The following is a 16,420-nucleotide window of genomic DNA, read 5'->3' as shown; positions in this document are numbered from 1 at the left end:
GAATCCCATGTCTCATAAATAACAAAAATCTCAAATCTCAAAAAAAAGGATTTTAAGATTCTCAAAATTCTCAAGAATCTCAACAATCTCAAAGATATCAAGAATCTCAAAAATCTAAAAAATCTCAAGGATCTCAACATTCTCAATAATCTCAAGAACCTTAAGAATCTCAAAAATCTAAAAATCTCAAAAATCTCAAGATTCTCAAGAAGCTCAAGAATCAAGAATCTCAAGAATCTCAAGAATCTCAAGAATCTCAAGAATCTCAAGAATCCCAAGATTTTCAAGAATCCCAAGATTCTCAAGAATTTCAAGATTCTCAAGAATCAAGAATCCCATAAGCCTCATAAGTGTTAAGAATCTCAAGAATCTCAAGAATTTTAGGAATTTCATGAACTTCAAGAATCTCGTGAATCTCAAGAATCTCAAAAATCAAGAATCCCATAAGTCTCATGAGTCTCAAGAATGTCAAGAATTGCATGAATCTCAAAAATCTCAAGAATCTGAAGAATCCCCAGAATCTCAATGATCTCAAGAATCTCAAAAATTTCAAGAATCTCAAGAATCTCAAGAATGTCGAGAATCTCAAAAATCAAGAATCCCATAGGTGTCACGAGTCTCAAGAATCCCATGAATCCCTAGAATCACAAAAATCTCATGAGTCTCAAGAGTCTAAATAGTCTCAAGAATCTCAAGAATCTCAAGAATCTCAAGAATCTCAAGAATCTCAAGAATCTCAAGAATCTCAAGAATCTCAAGAATCTCAAGAATCTCAAGAGTCTCAAGAATCTCAAGAATCTCAAGAAACTCAAGGATCTCAAGAATCTCAAGATTCTCAAGAAACAAGTATCCCATAAGTCTCATGAGTCTTAAGAATCTCAAGAATCTCAAGAATCTCAAAAATCAAGAATTTCATAAGTCTCATGAGTCTCAAGAATGTCAAGAATTTTTAGAATCTCATGAATTTCAAGAATATCGCGAATCTCAAGGATTTCAAAAATTTCAATAATCTCAAAAACCTCGAAAACTGAAAGAATCTCAAGAATCTCAATAATCTTCCGAGGGTGAACTCGTTTTCGCGGTAGTCGCAACGACGCATGTGGGCGGTAAGGTCTTCGGAGATCTATGGGAATACACCACATTGGCTTTGACATACCCGACCATATTTTGTCGCCACCTAACGCTTGCCTTTCAGTCTGCTCCACTCCGCGGTAGAGGTGGCAACTACATGCAGCATGAATCATTAAACAGGAGATGCAGTCAAATTAGTAGAGAATCATTGCAAAACCCTTGCACGACTAGTCAAGCGTTCGAGTGTAACATCGATAATACTGGTACTAAGATGGAAGGAGTGCCCAGTGCCCAACTTGTGCTGGCTAGCAGGTTGTTCCTCCGGTAGGGGCAACAATGTTTTCATGCGCGCTGTGGAAGGGAGACGGGGGAACGTACCCTCTATCCCAGCCTTGTGATATCGTCATCGTAGAAATACGTCGGAGCGATAGGCTCAGTGTTTGTTCGTTTCCGTGCGCAGTCGCCGTTAGGTTTTTCTTTAGAGCGACGGTAAACCACCTAGCAAGACCTAGATAGACATCTGTAACACGTCACCTGGACGAGTCGCGCGTCCGACACCTGCACCGGGTAGTCTAGGAGGGGGGCACAACTGCAATATCCAACCGGCGTGAGTAACGATGACTCTTCTAAAGCATTTTCGAAATTTTAAAGGTGTTATGATCTTTAATTTTTTTAATGTTTTTTCAAAATGGTTCCAGATCTTAAGTGTCTTACGGACTTTGAGGATCTTGAACCTTTTTGCTAGGGTTTTTAATTTCCACAATTTGCGGGGTCTAAAATCGTGTTGGACAATTAGAACTTAAATGTGCATCTCCAAGTTCTTACGAATTGGGTTTTCATGATCCCAATGTTGGTAGAATATTGAATTTTAATGGTTGCTGATTTTTAAGAACCTTTATACCTTAAAATGTTAGTGTGACCCTGTATCGTAAATCTCTGCGACCACAGCATAATTACGTAGTCATTGGAATCTTCAAGTTTTAATCTTTAATAGCTTTGAAGTCCAGCTCGATAAAAACAACATTGGAAGCTGGAACATGTCTCTCGCAATTCTTGTAGTGTGTATTACCTTTTCCATTGCATAATCCGGATTTATGGCTCAGTGGTAAGAGCATTGGGTTATAAATCCGAAGGTCGGGTGTTCGAACCTGGGTTGAGGTGAATAGATCATCTGTGGCGGAGATGGAAATTACCTTAGGCCAGTTCCGAGCATTCTACCGGCTACTCCGAATTAGGTTTTCCTGCAGTTTTCCTAATTCGTAAGGTAAATACCGGAGTAGTATAGACCATCTTAAGACCTTCTGCAGAGGCACCTCTAAATAGCATTATGCGGGTCACTCTGTAATTGGGCGCATGCCTGTTGAGGGCCCAAAACAAGAGAGGGATAATAAAATAAAATAAAATAAAAATAAAAAATAATTTGCAATAATTGAGCATGACCGCTTGGATTATGATACTTTACAACTGTCTGCATCACCTCAACATTCTATCAGACATTCAAATATCGGCTGTCGGGGTCAGTGCGAAAACCTAGTACCGATGACCTGAATAATTTATTCATTCCCGAGCCCCTTTTCTTCCAGCTTACGGAGTCGTTAGGGTGCGAGATTCCGTATTCAACTGTCGCGCTTAGAGCAACTAAACTTTTGCCTTCCTCTGCTGATTGAAGGTAAAACCCTCCTTTTCATAATGCATATTTAATTACTAACAGTCTAAGACTTTTATCCGTAACTGTTTAATCCGAATAAATTACAAAACGTCGAATTGCGAAAATAAAACTTGGATAAGCAATTGAAATTCAAGACCAATGGAAATTCGTGTTTAATGAGCATATGCGTCAAATTACCTTAGATATTGGAATGAATGGATCACGACGGGACGTCCGAAAATGTGCGCATAAAACCGAACGAGAAGGTTTCGCGGGTTTAAACTATTCGAAACACGCGGCTTGTGTCCTGATCAACTTTAAAATGCGGCAAACTCGCCGGAGAGTACAATGGCATTTTGTGCTACCGACGGATTTGTTTTTATTGCAAAAAGCTTCCAGCAAAAGCTCGTTGCACTTTCAAAGCGCACCACAACATTAAGCATTTGTTCCGTTTCGCATGGACGTGCCGTATGTATTGGTCGAGCCGTGTATGCTGAGCCCATCACGTCAATAATTCTCTAGTAGTGAAGGTGGGGGTCTATAACAGAAGCAGCTCAACGGCATCTGCATAAGAAAATACCTTAATATTTGCCGCTAGGAATTAGGGTAAACAACTCTTTCCACTCCAAACCACGGTTGTTCGTACGAATTAGTTACATCTAAATAATGAGGGGGGGATCGGTGGTTCGTACACGTTAGTTGCATCTAAATAACGATAAAAATAATCTTATCGAACAAACAAGACGGCGGCACTAAGATACGTCGAAGGTTTCAATTAGAACATCGGCAACTCCTCTTCCCTGTAACCATTCGTTACACTGCGAGACGTTTCCAGGCAAACCAAAGCCGAGAGTAAAAGATCAATTGGAAACCAATTTGTTAATGCATAATCCTCGGTCATAATTCCTTCGGTTCCTTCTTCCTTTTTTTTTCAATAAGCGATTCACCCCCTCATTATTTAGATGTAATCTGCTTAGAGGCAATTGATATCTTCTAGGTCTCCGCATTTATTCAGCTGTTAAGCGTTTTAGCATTCCGTCCTCGAGCCCGTATATATTGATTGTATTTGAATAACACTTTCATCGGGAGTTTCGTGGAGATTTGACTTGCCGTTTTCGGGTCGGCGACGTATCCAGTTCGATCGGTAGGTTGGTCACGTCCTCGGTTGAAAAGTATTAACATAAATTTGGATTAATTGCGATGCGATAGTCAATGGTTTTGGATAAAACGAAAAGTTCGTGTAGCAGAAATAAGAGTTCCGAGTAATCAACTGTGAACTGTGTGCGAGTGTTTATGACACGAGAAGTCGTCGTAGAGTAAATGGAGCGTGAAAAGTTTGACCGAGTCAAATTACTCGAAGCTTCGAAAGGTTAGTCGAGTGGAGAGCGGTGCCGAAGCAAATGGACGGAGTTAGAAGCGAGATTTTAAAACATCGATTCAGTTTTGAAAGAATTCCTCTACGCTTCATTGCGGTTGCTCACGTATCATCGCGTGGACGTTTAAATTCGTACATTTGTTTCTATTGCTCTATTTTCTGGTCACACAGAAGTAGTAATTCTGTAAGTCAAACGTAACTCGAACCATGAAACCCTCCCAGGCACTTAAAGCAGCGAAAATGGTAAAATGAACACATAATTATTTAAGAAAATTACCGAAAGAGATAGGGGGGGGGGGGCGTTTTTATAACTTTGTTGACGAAGAGCTCCATTATATGTTTTATCCAACTTGAAAATGTTTGAGTCTCTTCGTCAACAAAGTAAGAAATATACCATTGCAGTCTGCGCATGCGCACACAATGTTTAAAATATGCAATATGCCTTTAAGTACTAGAAGAATCTTTGGTGAAAATTTAAAAAAATATCTCGATAAATAAGAAAGTGGACATTGCGCATTTTGCGCATGCGCACTCTAGAACGAGCTAAATATCTTGAATCTGTAGTAAAGGACGGAGAAAGTGGCCATAATAGCGCCTTCCAACAGGAGTTGGAAAATGCGCTAAAAAGAATTTAAAATAGCAAGGGGTCTTGCCTCTAAAATCAAGATTACCTCGCTACAAAGAAATTGACAAACTGACAGTAAAAAATAATAGTTAACAAATTATAGAACGCAAAACCTCAACTAACAAATTCTTCTCTCGAAAAATGTTTTGGAAATGTTTTGAAAATGTTGAACGATTTTACCGAAACCGTTCAAAAACCCTGTAATTTTTTCAGGCAGTCACCAACATAAAACGGTAAAATCAAAATTTGTCGCAGGGGAAAATTTAAAAAATGTGAATTTCAGATTCAGATATTTTCTTTGTTATAGAGATACGGAAAATTGTTTATTATTTTCTCTGTAATGATTTGACTAATCTGCCGTTTCAGAATATGTATACGGAGTCAGCTAAAGAAGTTATCGGACCATACCTCATTTTTTTTAAATAGAGCAACCTGCATATTTTAATTAAAAAAGATAGCATATTAAATTCCCCGTTCAAAACTATCGCACACTAGGAACGATATTTTTAAAATTTCAAACATATGAAAAACAAATTTCAAAAAGATTTTTAGACCTTACAAAAAAATTGTATTTCTTTTTAAAGAATTTTGAACCAATATTGAATTCTTTTAATTCTTTGTGTTATATTTTTGAAAAGAGAATTAATATACTTTTTAGAATAAAATATACAGGTTGCTCCATTAAACAAAAATGAGGTTAGAACCGATAACTTTTTTACTTGACCACGTATAATAGTTATTTTGAAAACGGCATATTATTCAACAATCGTTTTAAAGGATTTCTTTAACAAACATTCTCTGTACTCTTTTAACTAAGAACAAATAGGGTCATTCCGAAATTGACCATTTTTTTTATTATTCCCCATGTCAAGCGAGTCAAGATTTTCAAATTTTGATTTTACCATTTTACGTTTGATCCAAGATCCTATATTACTTTTGATACCACTAATAATTACAGAGATAGCCTATAAGTGTCGAAAATGGGTACAATTTTTTTACGGAATGGACACCCCTCAATTAAAGCTGAGTTTTCTAAAATCGCTCGGACACATCAATTTTAAGTATCGAAGCGGGCATGTTTTACAATATATCACTAAATTTAGATTTGTTTATTTAATTGTAAAACGTGAAATTGCGTGTTAAGATATAGGCACATCTGGTCGTTTGCGATAAGAGATGTGGTTAGCGGACGAGATTTAATTAACGCACCTATTTTTTATGTCTGTTAGAAAAGATAACGAGTTATGCAGGTGATGTGTGCGTTATTTTGCGGAAGTAATTGGGGCGCGTCCCTTCGCAGCTAGCATTATCAAGGCTAATACTATGATTGGCGTTTTATTTGCAAAAACCGGAAGAAAATTTATTTTATTATGGAAGTGGTGTTTCATTAAATACGGCTTGCAGAAGGAAGCTGCAGCTAGGCTGAAGATTAAGAGGTACGGAGGAAAATAAAAAGTGTCAATTTCTTAATGGCCCTATATTTTCTTAGTTAATAGGAAGTTTATATTATAAAACTTGCACACCATGCATATTTTAATCACCAAAGATAACATTAAATTGACCATTAAATTTCTGTCAAATCTATTTATCTACATGCAATTTTTAATTTTATAAAATAGACAGTCAAATCAAAAATTGTTAAAAATAATGGCAAATACAATTTTAAAATAATTTAATAGTCGCGAAACAATTGTTAATTTAAAAAATATAAAAAAATAATAATTAGAGAATTTAACAACCAGATTGTCATATAAAGGGAGTTCAAGTAGAGAATTACTGTAACGGAAACGCTCCAGACGTGACGTCGCCTTTGGCGCTCTGGAATTTTCTACGCGCGCGCGATAGTGGGAATGTTCGCGACGTATCTGGTAATTACGCGAGTGTTCTGGACTTACATTGCTTGCGTGTATAAATGGTTGCGGACCGAACATCGCAGGCAGTTTACTACCGAACGAGAGCGAGTACGGACGAAACATTGAGCGCGAAAATCTGATATAAATTGCGAAGTGTGTAATATAAATAGTCGATATAAATTGTACAGTTTTTATAGTGTTTTAGTTTTGTTTAATAAATATTGATATAAATCGAACCCGAATTTATAAATCACGTTACATTACAAAACAAAATATCGAAAAAATTCAACCCTATTTAAAGTGAATTAAAGATGAATATGTCAAAAATCAAAAAAACCGACATACAAAATAAAATATATTATAAATCTAAATAATAGACATTTTGATTTTAGAAAAAATATACACAAGCAAATCGAAGATGAGCCAAGTCAATTATTAAAAATAAGGACCAAATGATTATCGCAGTGTCATATAAGACGTTCAAATAGACTTAAAAGTTTAAACGTTAATTTCGCGTTACTTCCCATTTAAAGTGAATTAAAAATGAATACTACAAAGAACCTATTTAAAGTGAACATTTCCAAAATCAAAAAAGGGAAACATACGTTAAAAAATTATGAAATATTATTTGCCTAAAATGCAAATGGAAATTTTAATTTAAACAAATAAAGACAATCAAATCGAAAAGAATCTAATAAAAACCTAATTTTACTTTACTCTTCATTGAATATTTAAACATCAAAAAAGCGAAATACAACAATTTAAAACCTGTGAATTATAATATAATTTTAAAAATAGATAAAAAATTTAAAAATGTAAAAATTAGAAAATTCAATAATCATGAGAGGGAAGCTCAAACCAAAAATGTAAAAAAGCGTAATTTCCAAAAATGGTAAAAAAAATAAACAAAGGGTAATAAAACGAGATTTATTGCGAGGTAGCATTCAACTTTTGCTTTAAAAAGCAAATTATTCGAGGCCTGTTTTCCAGTATTTACTTTGTTGAAGAACCCAAAAACTGAAAACTTTGGCTTCACATGATAGTAAATAAAGCATTACTTATTGTCAAAAGTAAAAAATTTTGGAATGCTCGACCTTGACCGTCGTCAGTATTCAACCACCTCTTCAAAACGGGTAAAGCTAAAAAAGCTGTGTCAAACGGGGAGAGGCCATTAAGCTTGCTTTAAACATTTTTCGCACTTCCTTTACCTCAATTTCCTTCCTTCGCGTTTTCTTCGCGCCTCTACTCTGCCCTTTCACGTTTCCTATACGCCTTAAAGCTACATCCTCTCGTGCTTCCTTAACACTTCTTTGCCCCCCCCCCTCCCCTACCCCCCTTCCGTCTGATTCCCCTATACATTTCTTTTGCTTCGCCCCTCTTTGAAGCTTTTGAAATTAATTTTTTTATATTTAACCCGACCACAAACCTGACCCAACCCGACAAAACCTGACGCGACTTGTGCCGACACACCTTGACCTGACTAGACCTGAACCGGAACGACCGGACTCGGTCAAGTCTGGCCCGATCTAACCCACTCTGACCGCCGGACTTAGCGCACCTGACACGATCCTGATCCTGACTCAACTCGACTCCTTTTTTGTTTCTTTCATGGAATTAGGGTGTGTGGTAGTGTGAAAGTGCCTTCTACTTAATACCTTTCCCTTGGTAACAAGTGTCCGTCTCTGGGCTTGCGCATTCTTCCAGTGGTGGCCTTCATTTCCTTATTAAGTTTTCTTAGCGTCGCCTTACCCTGCTGCTGTCAGCCTTCTTCGCTTCTTTCTCCCTCGTTTTAGTTACCCTTTCTTCGTACTCACTAATTTTTATCCACTTATCCGAGCTCCCCAAAATCGTTGACTATTCCTCCGACCGCTATGGCTAGTCCCCACTCCCCAGTTGGCCGCCTCCCATCCGGGGAACTCGTCTCCCTCGGTGTCGCGTTGTCCCTGCTGGTCGGTATGTAAACAACGCTTTGACCTGAAGCACAGTAGGGAAGGAACGTAAAATAAAACACTGAAATTATGAAAAGTTTGCTTAATAATGATCGCAATTACTCTTGATTGTAAAAGCTCGCAAATTTAAGTCAAAATAAATTATATTGCAAAAATATACTTTTGAAAATGGTATTTCACCGAATAAAAATATAAATAGGCCGGGAAAAAAAAGAATTTACCAATAATAAACACCACCCGTCAATTTAATATTAAATTGTGTTGTAAAATTAATTGTTTGTAATGATGTGAATGTGTAACATAAAATTATAACATAAAAAATAGCAGGTAGACTTCAAGAGGCAACATATAGGTTAAAAACAAGTTTCGGGAATTATGGGTCAAGTAAGCAGGTACCAAGATCTAAGAAAGGGTGAAATACACAGGATGTGACTCATATTTGGTGCAATGAAGTCCTTTTGTTAGAAGCAAGATGGAAAATTACATGGCCTTCTCGGCAAATTTAACTAAAACAAGATATGTGAAAATTACGAATCGTAATCATTTATCGCACATAGATTCTAAACTGAAAAGTTTTGATTAGCGTAATCCCGTTCCGGCAAAATAGGTAACCCGCCCGTGGTTTCGGGGTTTCGAGCCTACAGTTGAATAATCGCGGAATTAGGTGTCGTACTTCAAATGGTTACAGTTTTTACCACCCCCCTGACTGCTTCATTCACGGAGAAAAATGTTAGTAACAAACAACAAGTCCGTACACACATCAAACGAATCGGTAATTTCCACATATTAAAACAAAATGATCAAAACTTATGTGAAAGTTACTTCAGGGACAAGACCAAGTAATCAACATCAATAAACATAAATTAAGCAAACATTACATCAAAAACGTAAACAAATGACAAACAATAGCATAACGGTATTTAACATGTCATTCTGCATTGTGGTTAAATCAAGTAAATTTCAATATCAAAGATTGAAACACACAAAAAATATAAAATGCGGCATACAAAACACAAATACGATATGAAGAAATGCAAAAATTACTACCTGCATGAAATAACACAAAATAACAACAAACACTTATGGAGCGAACGTTCACGACCGCCATTCAAGACAAGATGCTAAACGTAACCCTCGGTTTGTGCTCTCCAGATGGCGCAAATCGCTTTCCTCTCCTAAAAATTGCGTGGTTGCCAACTCCCAAAAATGTGTGCATCGTCGTAAGTTGTATATACCTACAGGGTGGAACCTCTCACATTAATGAAAAATTACCGAAAAACTACTAAGCCAACTGTTTAGAAACCATGAACCATTTTTAATGCATCTCTTTTAAAGTATAAAAACTGGTGACGTGGAGTTCGAAACTTGTTAATGCCTGGAAGACCTAAATATGGATATTCAAAGAATTTTCTGTCATCTGTTTTTGAATAGTCTATAAAAAATACTGGATGGGTACACGCCGAATCCTGGTATAATCTGAGAACGTCTAAGCTTCCCAATGGTTTCTGAAGTATTTCAGACAGCAAATTTGCGGAATTAATGGTATGAGGTGACCATTTATATCATATAAAATGCCATGTTACGTCACAATCTTTATGTCTGAAACCATAATCATTGGCGCTAAAGCTATAAATCATCGTACCTCCGTATAGATTTGTCACATCGAGAGTTAACCATGCTTGAGTTTGTAACAGCAACAGTTTCGTAAGTCATTTTCGTTGTGAAACGAATATAAACATTTGAAATCTATGTAGCAACAGTTTTAATTCGTAGTATTACAACTGTGCTTTATGTAGCCATCACTTCTCCGCAGGAGTTCGTTACATCTACCTTATAATATTCAGTATATTGTGCTTTCTTAATATAATTGACCAGAAAAAGGAACCTTCTTCAAAAGAAAAATATTTATTACCGCCATTCAAATTAATCGAACGGAAAACCTACAAGCATCGTATTTCGCGATCCGAAATCAATGATATCTTGTTTACAAAAACAACAAACAAGGAGAAAAAAACCCTGAACGGGGATCTCGCTCCGTACGCGTTTCCTTTTTGGGCGGCATCGTCGTATCCCATCTCGGCGCGTGTTCGAAATTAGGTTTATTTTCGTTACGCTTCGCGATTCGCTCGAAATACATTTTTGTACGTGGGCGAGACGAACGTAAAATCGGAGGTAAATTAATAGTAAACGCATGTAAATGAATGATAATAAAATTCAACTGTATTTCCACTGTTTAACTTTGAAATTAATTTCTTGGTAAAGTTCTCGACCTTAAAGTTAATTTCAATATTTACATGCCCCTTGTAGCGATTTATAGAGCGCGCCATTGCCTCGCGACGCGTGAAAAGTATGCGTTTTGATAAATACCCCGGTGATTGTACGTTTGCCTTGTCTCCGACCACCTATCTTGAGATCGTCGCGAGCGTTGGATAACGAAATATAATTGAAAGTGGAAACTTTTACAACCCCTAACGGGAATTGCTTTACAGCCGCATTCAAATGCTTTGATTAACTTTAAAGCTGGAAAAGAATTAACCCCGAATTGCGGTTGGGTAATTATCTTTACGCCACGGTGCTTTCTTTTTACTGTTAGTGGATCCGATAAACTGCCTGGTTAAACAGTATAACTAGAGCATGGAAACATGGTAATTTCCTCTCGGTGCATCTTTTTAATTACTTAAAGCTTCGGCGAGGATTCTAGTGCCGCTTAAAACATAGAGAACACCATTTCATTACGTTTCAGGTTGCGATCATTTAAAAGTTTAGATTTTTGTATCTGGTTTTTGGACAATTTCAAAAAAATTGACCATTTAGAACAGAATCCGATTTCCTGAGTGCGCCATTAATGACAAGTAAAACAATAACAAAAACATAATTTGTTTTTCAAAAGATATGTCGATGTAACTAACTCGTACGGAGATATTGTAGCACGGTTAAGTATTGGTTCATAACAGCGGTAGTGACGTCACTAACAAAATGAACACATATTTACAATTAAAATTGATTGCGTATAATACATCAGCAATTTACTTATATTATATTATATTATATATTTTTTTTGTGTAGGTGGGGAAATGCTCCTTATGCACATTCTGGAAGGAAGTTCCAGAGTAGTGTGAGGCTCTCCCTTAGAGTATACTCACTAAAACCCCACCTAAGGCTTCGGCTACTAAGGCCATTTTAGCCTATCACCCTTTTCATTGTGATCGCAGGTCCTTCCACTTCAACAATCAAAGTTGGTTGAAGATTCCAGCGACTCGCATAAAAGTTAACACACTCTTGCAGTGATCATGGCTACTAAAATTGTTTTCCCATATTTCATCAACTTTCAACGCATCACGCAGGTTTGTGTATTTTACACAAACACAAAGTACGTGTTCCGGTGAATTATATTATATTATATTATATTATATTATATTATATTATATTATATTATATTATATTATATTATATTATATTATATTATATTATATTATATTATATTATATTATATTATATTATATTATATTATATTATATTATATTATATTATATTATATTATATTATATTATATTATATTATATTATATTACATTACATTATATTATATTATATTATATTATATTATGTAGATAATACCCAACCTTCGATGCAACAAACCCGTACGGCAATTTGATGATAAACGACATCGTGTTTCAAAAATGCGGTATTCGCCATGAGGATCGTCGATGCGCCTGTGAGTATAGGTAGCTTAGACTTTAGACCGAAAGCTGGAACGTGACGATTAAATCCTGAAGCTAAAAGTCGGCTACGCGATCAAAGCCTCGGTTCTGGACGACAATATTGTAGAGTTAAAGGTTCAGACGATTAAAGATTTAAATTTTAAGCTGATATCTGAAGCCTTTACTCCAAATATCCATTCGATTGTAGGTATATTTGGAATTTTGTCTATAGGTCTTAGGTATGGGGTTTATGCTTTAAATATTCAATTGGCAGGATTTGAGTGCCGATTGATAATGTTTTCGAAGAGATGCTGCTTTGTGCAAGTTTATGACAGATTGTTGGTTTGCTTTGTAGGTCCTAAGCTTCAGGTTTTTGGTTTCAAAGGTTATATATTTGAGGTTTAACACTCGTTCTTTTATGTTCAAGGGTTTATCCCTTTATCCTAAAGATTAATCTTTCCAAATAATTTTCTCTGCTTTTAACAACACTCGGTTATCATTAACAACCCGATCGCAAAATATCATTCTTAATAATTCAGTTTCCTTCTGGTAGCTGCGATACTACGAGCTTAATTAATTCTTATTTTTTAATTTAGACTGATCCCCCTTAGCTAATTTGCAATTTTCGCGCCCACAAAGGCGAATTATCCTCAAATTGGCGATATCTAAACTTTTATTGGTTAGTGGCCCTTATACTGCCAATCACAGATTAGTGATAGTACCTAAGACATAACGACCATCAGAGCCATCACAGGAGGTTGCGTAAAGGATGCAAAATACAGCTCCAGGGAAGGCCTAACCTAGATAAAAGGGAGGGTCGATAGGAGGCTACAGCTGCCAGCCTACCACCGAATTGAAAAGAAGCAAGAGTAGATAATGGAACGGCATACCAAAGATTGCTTCAGATCACCAAACACGCTTCATTCATCCAGGAGACCGATCCTAAACCCCTACATAACCCAGGCCGATTTCTTACAAATGAAGACACATATAACCCAACAATTACCAACCTAGAAGAGGACGGAAACGAAGAGAAAGAGTGGATACAACGCCAAAACTAGACCCCCCACCGTCCCCAACCAACCCGAAAATAAAAGCGTCTCAGTCTCACTAATTCGGACAAAGTTTCAGGTCCTTTGCATGCCAGGTGGCCCTAAACCTACCATTTACATCTTGCAGTTCGAAAATTCACGGGGGAACTTTCTGAAATATGACAAAGGGTCCCATATACTTTGGTGCTAACTTAGCCGAGAACTGTTTTGTTCCATCCAAGTAAGGAAAATCACCCACATTATAAGTAAAAAGCTCACGCAACGCCTTAGCCCTAATATCCACCGATCGTTTCTGCTTCTGTTCTTCTTTCTGTTTATGTTTCGGATCCGATATCGGTTTTGGTATCGGTATCAGTTTCGGTTTTCTGTTTCTGCTTCCGCTTCTGTTTCTGTTTTTGTGCCTGTTCCGGTGCCTGTTCTTGTTTCGGTTCCCGTTTCCTTTCCAAATTCCGCTTCCGCGCCCTGGTACATTTCCGCTTCCGCTCTAACGAGCGCTTCCGGTCTTTTGCTTCTGCTTCTGTTTCTGTTCATGTTCCTGTTCATGTTCCTCTTCATGTTCATGTTCATGACCCTGTTTATGTCTCTCTCCATGTTCATGTTCCTGTTCATGTTCCTGTCCATGTTCCTGTTCATGTTCCTGTTCATGTTCCTGTTCATGTTCCTGTTCATGTTCATGTTCATGTTCCTGTTCCTGTTCCTGTTCCTGTTCCTGTTCCTGTTCCTGTTCCTGTTCCTGTTCCTGTTCCTGTTCCTGTTCCTGTTCCTGTTCCTGTTCCTGTTCATGTTCCTGTTCCTGTTCCTGTTCCTGTTCATGTTCCTGTTCATGATCTTGTTCATGATCCTGTTCATGTTCCTGCTCATGATCCTGTTCATGTTCCTGTTTATGTTCCGATTCCGGTTCTGGTTCGTGTTCCTGGTATTGTTCTTGTTCCTGTTCATTTTCCCGTTCGCGTTGCTGTTCATGTTCCTGTTCAAGTTCCTGTTCAAGTTCCTGCTCAGGTTCCTGTTCAGGTTCCTGTTCATGTTCCTGGCCCGGTTACTGTTCCTGTTCTGTCCCTGTTCCGGTCTCTGTTGCTGTTTCCATTCCTGTTTCTGTTCCTGGTTCTGTTCCTGGTCCGGGTCCTGTCCCTGCCCCTGTTCCTGTTCCGGTTCCTTTTTTGGTCCTATTCCTTTTCTGTTTCTGTTTCCGTTTGTTTCCGTTTGTTTGTGTTTCTGTTTCCGTTTCCGCTTCCACTTCCGCTTCTGGTTTTGTGTCTGTTCTTGTTCATGTTCTGTTACTGTTACTGTTCCTGTTCCTGCCCCCGTTCCTGTTGCTGTTGCGGTTACCGATCCTGTTCTTGGTCCTGTTCAGGTTCCTGGTCCTGTTCCTGTCCCTGTTCCTGTTCCAGTTCCCTTTTTTGTTCTTGTTCCCTTTTCTGTTTCCTTTTTGTTGCTGTTTCTGTTTCTATTTCAGATTATGTTTCAGTTTCTGTTTCCGTTTCCGTTTCCACTTCCACTTCCGCTTCTGTTTTGGTTTCCGCTCCTGTTCATGTTCCTGTTCCCATTTCTGTTGCGGTTACCGATCCTGTTCTTGGTCTTGTTCCTGGTCCTGGTTCTGTTCCTGTCTCTGTTCTTTTTTCTGTTCCTATTCCCTTTTCTGTTTCTGTTTCCGTTTCAATGTACGTTTGTTTTTGTTACTGTTTCTGTTTCTGTTTGTGTTTTGTTTCCGCTTCCTCTTCCACTTCCGCTTCTGTTTTGTTCCTGAACCTGTTCCTGCTACTGCTACTGTTCCCGTTCCTGTTCCCGTTCCTGTTCCTGTTCAAGTTCCTCTTCATGTTCCTGTTCCTGTTCATGTTCCTGTTCATGTTCATGTTCCTGTTCATGTGCCTGTTCCTTTTCCTGTTCATGTTCCTGTTCATGTTCCTGTTCATGTTCCTGTTCATGTTCCTGTTTATGTTCCTGTTCATGTTCCTGTTCATGTTCCTGTTCCTGTTCCTGTTCCTGTTTGTGTTCCTGTTCATGTTCCTGTTCATGTTCCTGTTCATGTTCCTGTTCATGTTCCTGTTCATGTTCCTGTTCATGTTCCTGTCTCTGTTCCTATTCCTGTTCCTTTTGCTGTTCCTATTCCCTTTTCTGTTTTTGTTTCTGTTTCCAGGTTCGTTTCCGTTTATTTCTATTTCTGTTTCCGTTTCTGCTTCCTCTTCCGGTTTTGTGTCTGTTCTTGTTCCTGTGCTGTTACTGTTCCTGTTCCCGTTCCTGTTCTTGTTGCGGTTACCTATCCTGTTCTTGGTCCTGTTCCTGGTCCTGTTCCTGTCCCTGATCCTTTTCCTGTCCTTTTTTTCTGTTCCTATTCCCTTTTCTGTTTCTGTTTTTGTTTCCGTTTTCAGGTCCGTTTCCGTCTCCGTTTGTTTCTGTTTCTGTTTCCGTTTCTGTTTCTGCTTCTGTTTACGTTTACGTTTACGTTTCCACTTCCGCTTCTGGTTTTGTGTCTGTTCTTGTTCCTGTTCTGTTACTGTTCCTGTTCCTGTTCCTGTTGCGGTTACCGATCCTGTTCTTGGTCATGTTCCTGGTCCTGGTCCTGTTCCTGTTCCTGTCCCTGTTCCTTTTCCTTTTTCTGTTCCTGTTCCTTTTTCTGTTCCTATTCCCTCTTCTGTTTCTGTTTCCTTTTATTTTGTTTTAGATTCTGTTTCAGTTTCCGCTTCTACTACAACTTCCGCTTCCACTTCCGCTTCTGTTTTTGTTCCTGCTCCTGTTCAAGTTCCTGTTCTCGTTCTTACTGCGGTTACCGATCCTGTTCTTGGTCTTGTTACTGGTCCTGTTTCTGTTCCTTTTTCTGTTCCTATTCCCTTTCCTGTTTCTGTTTCCGTTTGTGTTTCTGTTTCTGTTTCCGTTTCCGGTTTCGTTCCCGCATTGTCTATTTTAGGTTTCATGTTTGAAATTTTTGGTTTTTGACTTGAATCCTAAGGAATAAGGGTACAATCTACGTTCAGGTTTAAGGCGCTAAACTCTTGTCCTGTAACTGTACACTTTGCCTTTATGTCACGCTTGACCTTTCACTTTTTCTTGCTTCAGGCTTCGGAACACAAGATTCAAGGTGTGCCAAGTTTTGGGATTTATGAAGCAGCACAATTTCCAATCCGATGTAACAAACCTATACGAGGATTCTAT

General features: G+C 37.9%; 1 protein-coding gene across 1 annotated transcript; it reads right to left on the bottom strand.

Moving 5' to 3' along the window:
* Positions 1-13,409: 13,409 nt before the first annotated feature.
* On the bottom strand, positions 13,410-16,182 carry LOC116180698 (putative uncharacterized protein DDB_G0271606). Its single transcript, XM_031500813.1, is given in 6 exon segments — positions 13,410-13,711; positions 13,763-14,252; positions 14,314-14,425; positions 14,951-15,755; positions 15,800-15,953; positions 16,030-16,182. Coding segments are annotated over 6 exon segments (2,016 nt in total).
* Between the last annotated feature and the right edge of the window lie 238 nt (positions 16,183-16,420).

Source organism: Photinus pyralis, unplaced genomic scaffold, assembly GCF_008802855.1.
Source record: "Photinus pyralis isolate 1611_PpyrPB1 unplaced genomic scaffold, Ppyr1.3 Ppyr1.4_LG9, whole genome shotgun sequence".
Lineage (NCBI taxonomy): Eukaryota > Metazoa > Arthropoda > Insecta > Coleoptera > Lampyridae > Photinus > Photinus pyralis.
Note: the sequence above shows the minus strand (reverse complement) of the source record. Positions and strands in the feature narration are given on the sequence as shown.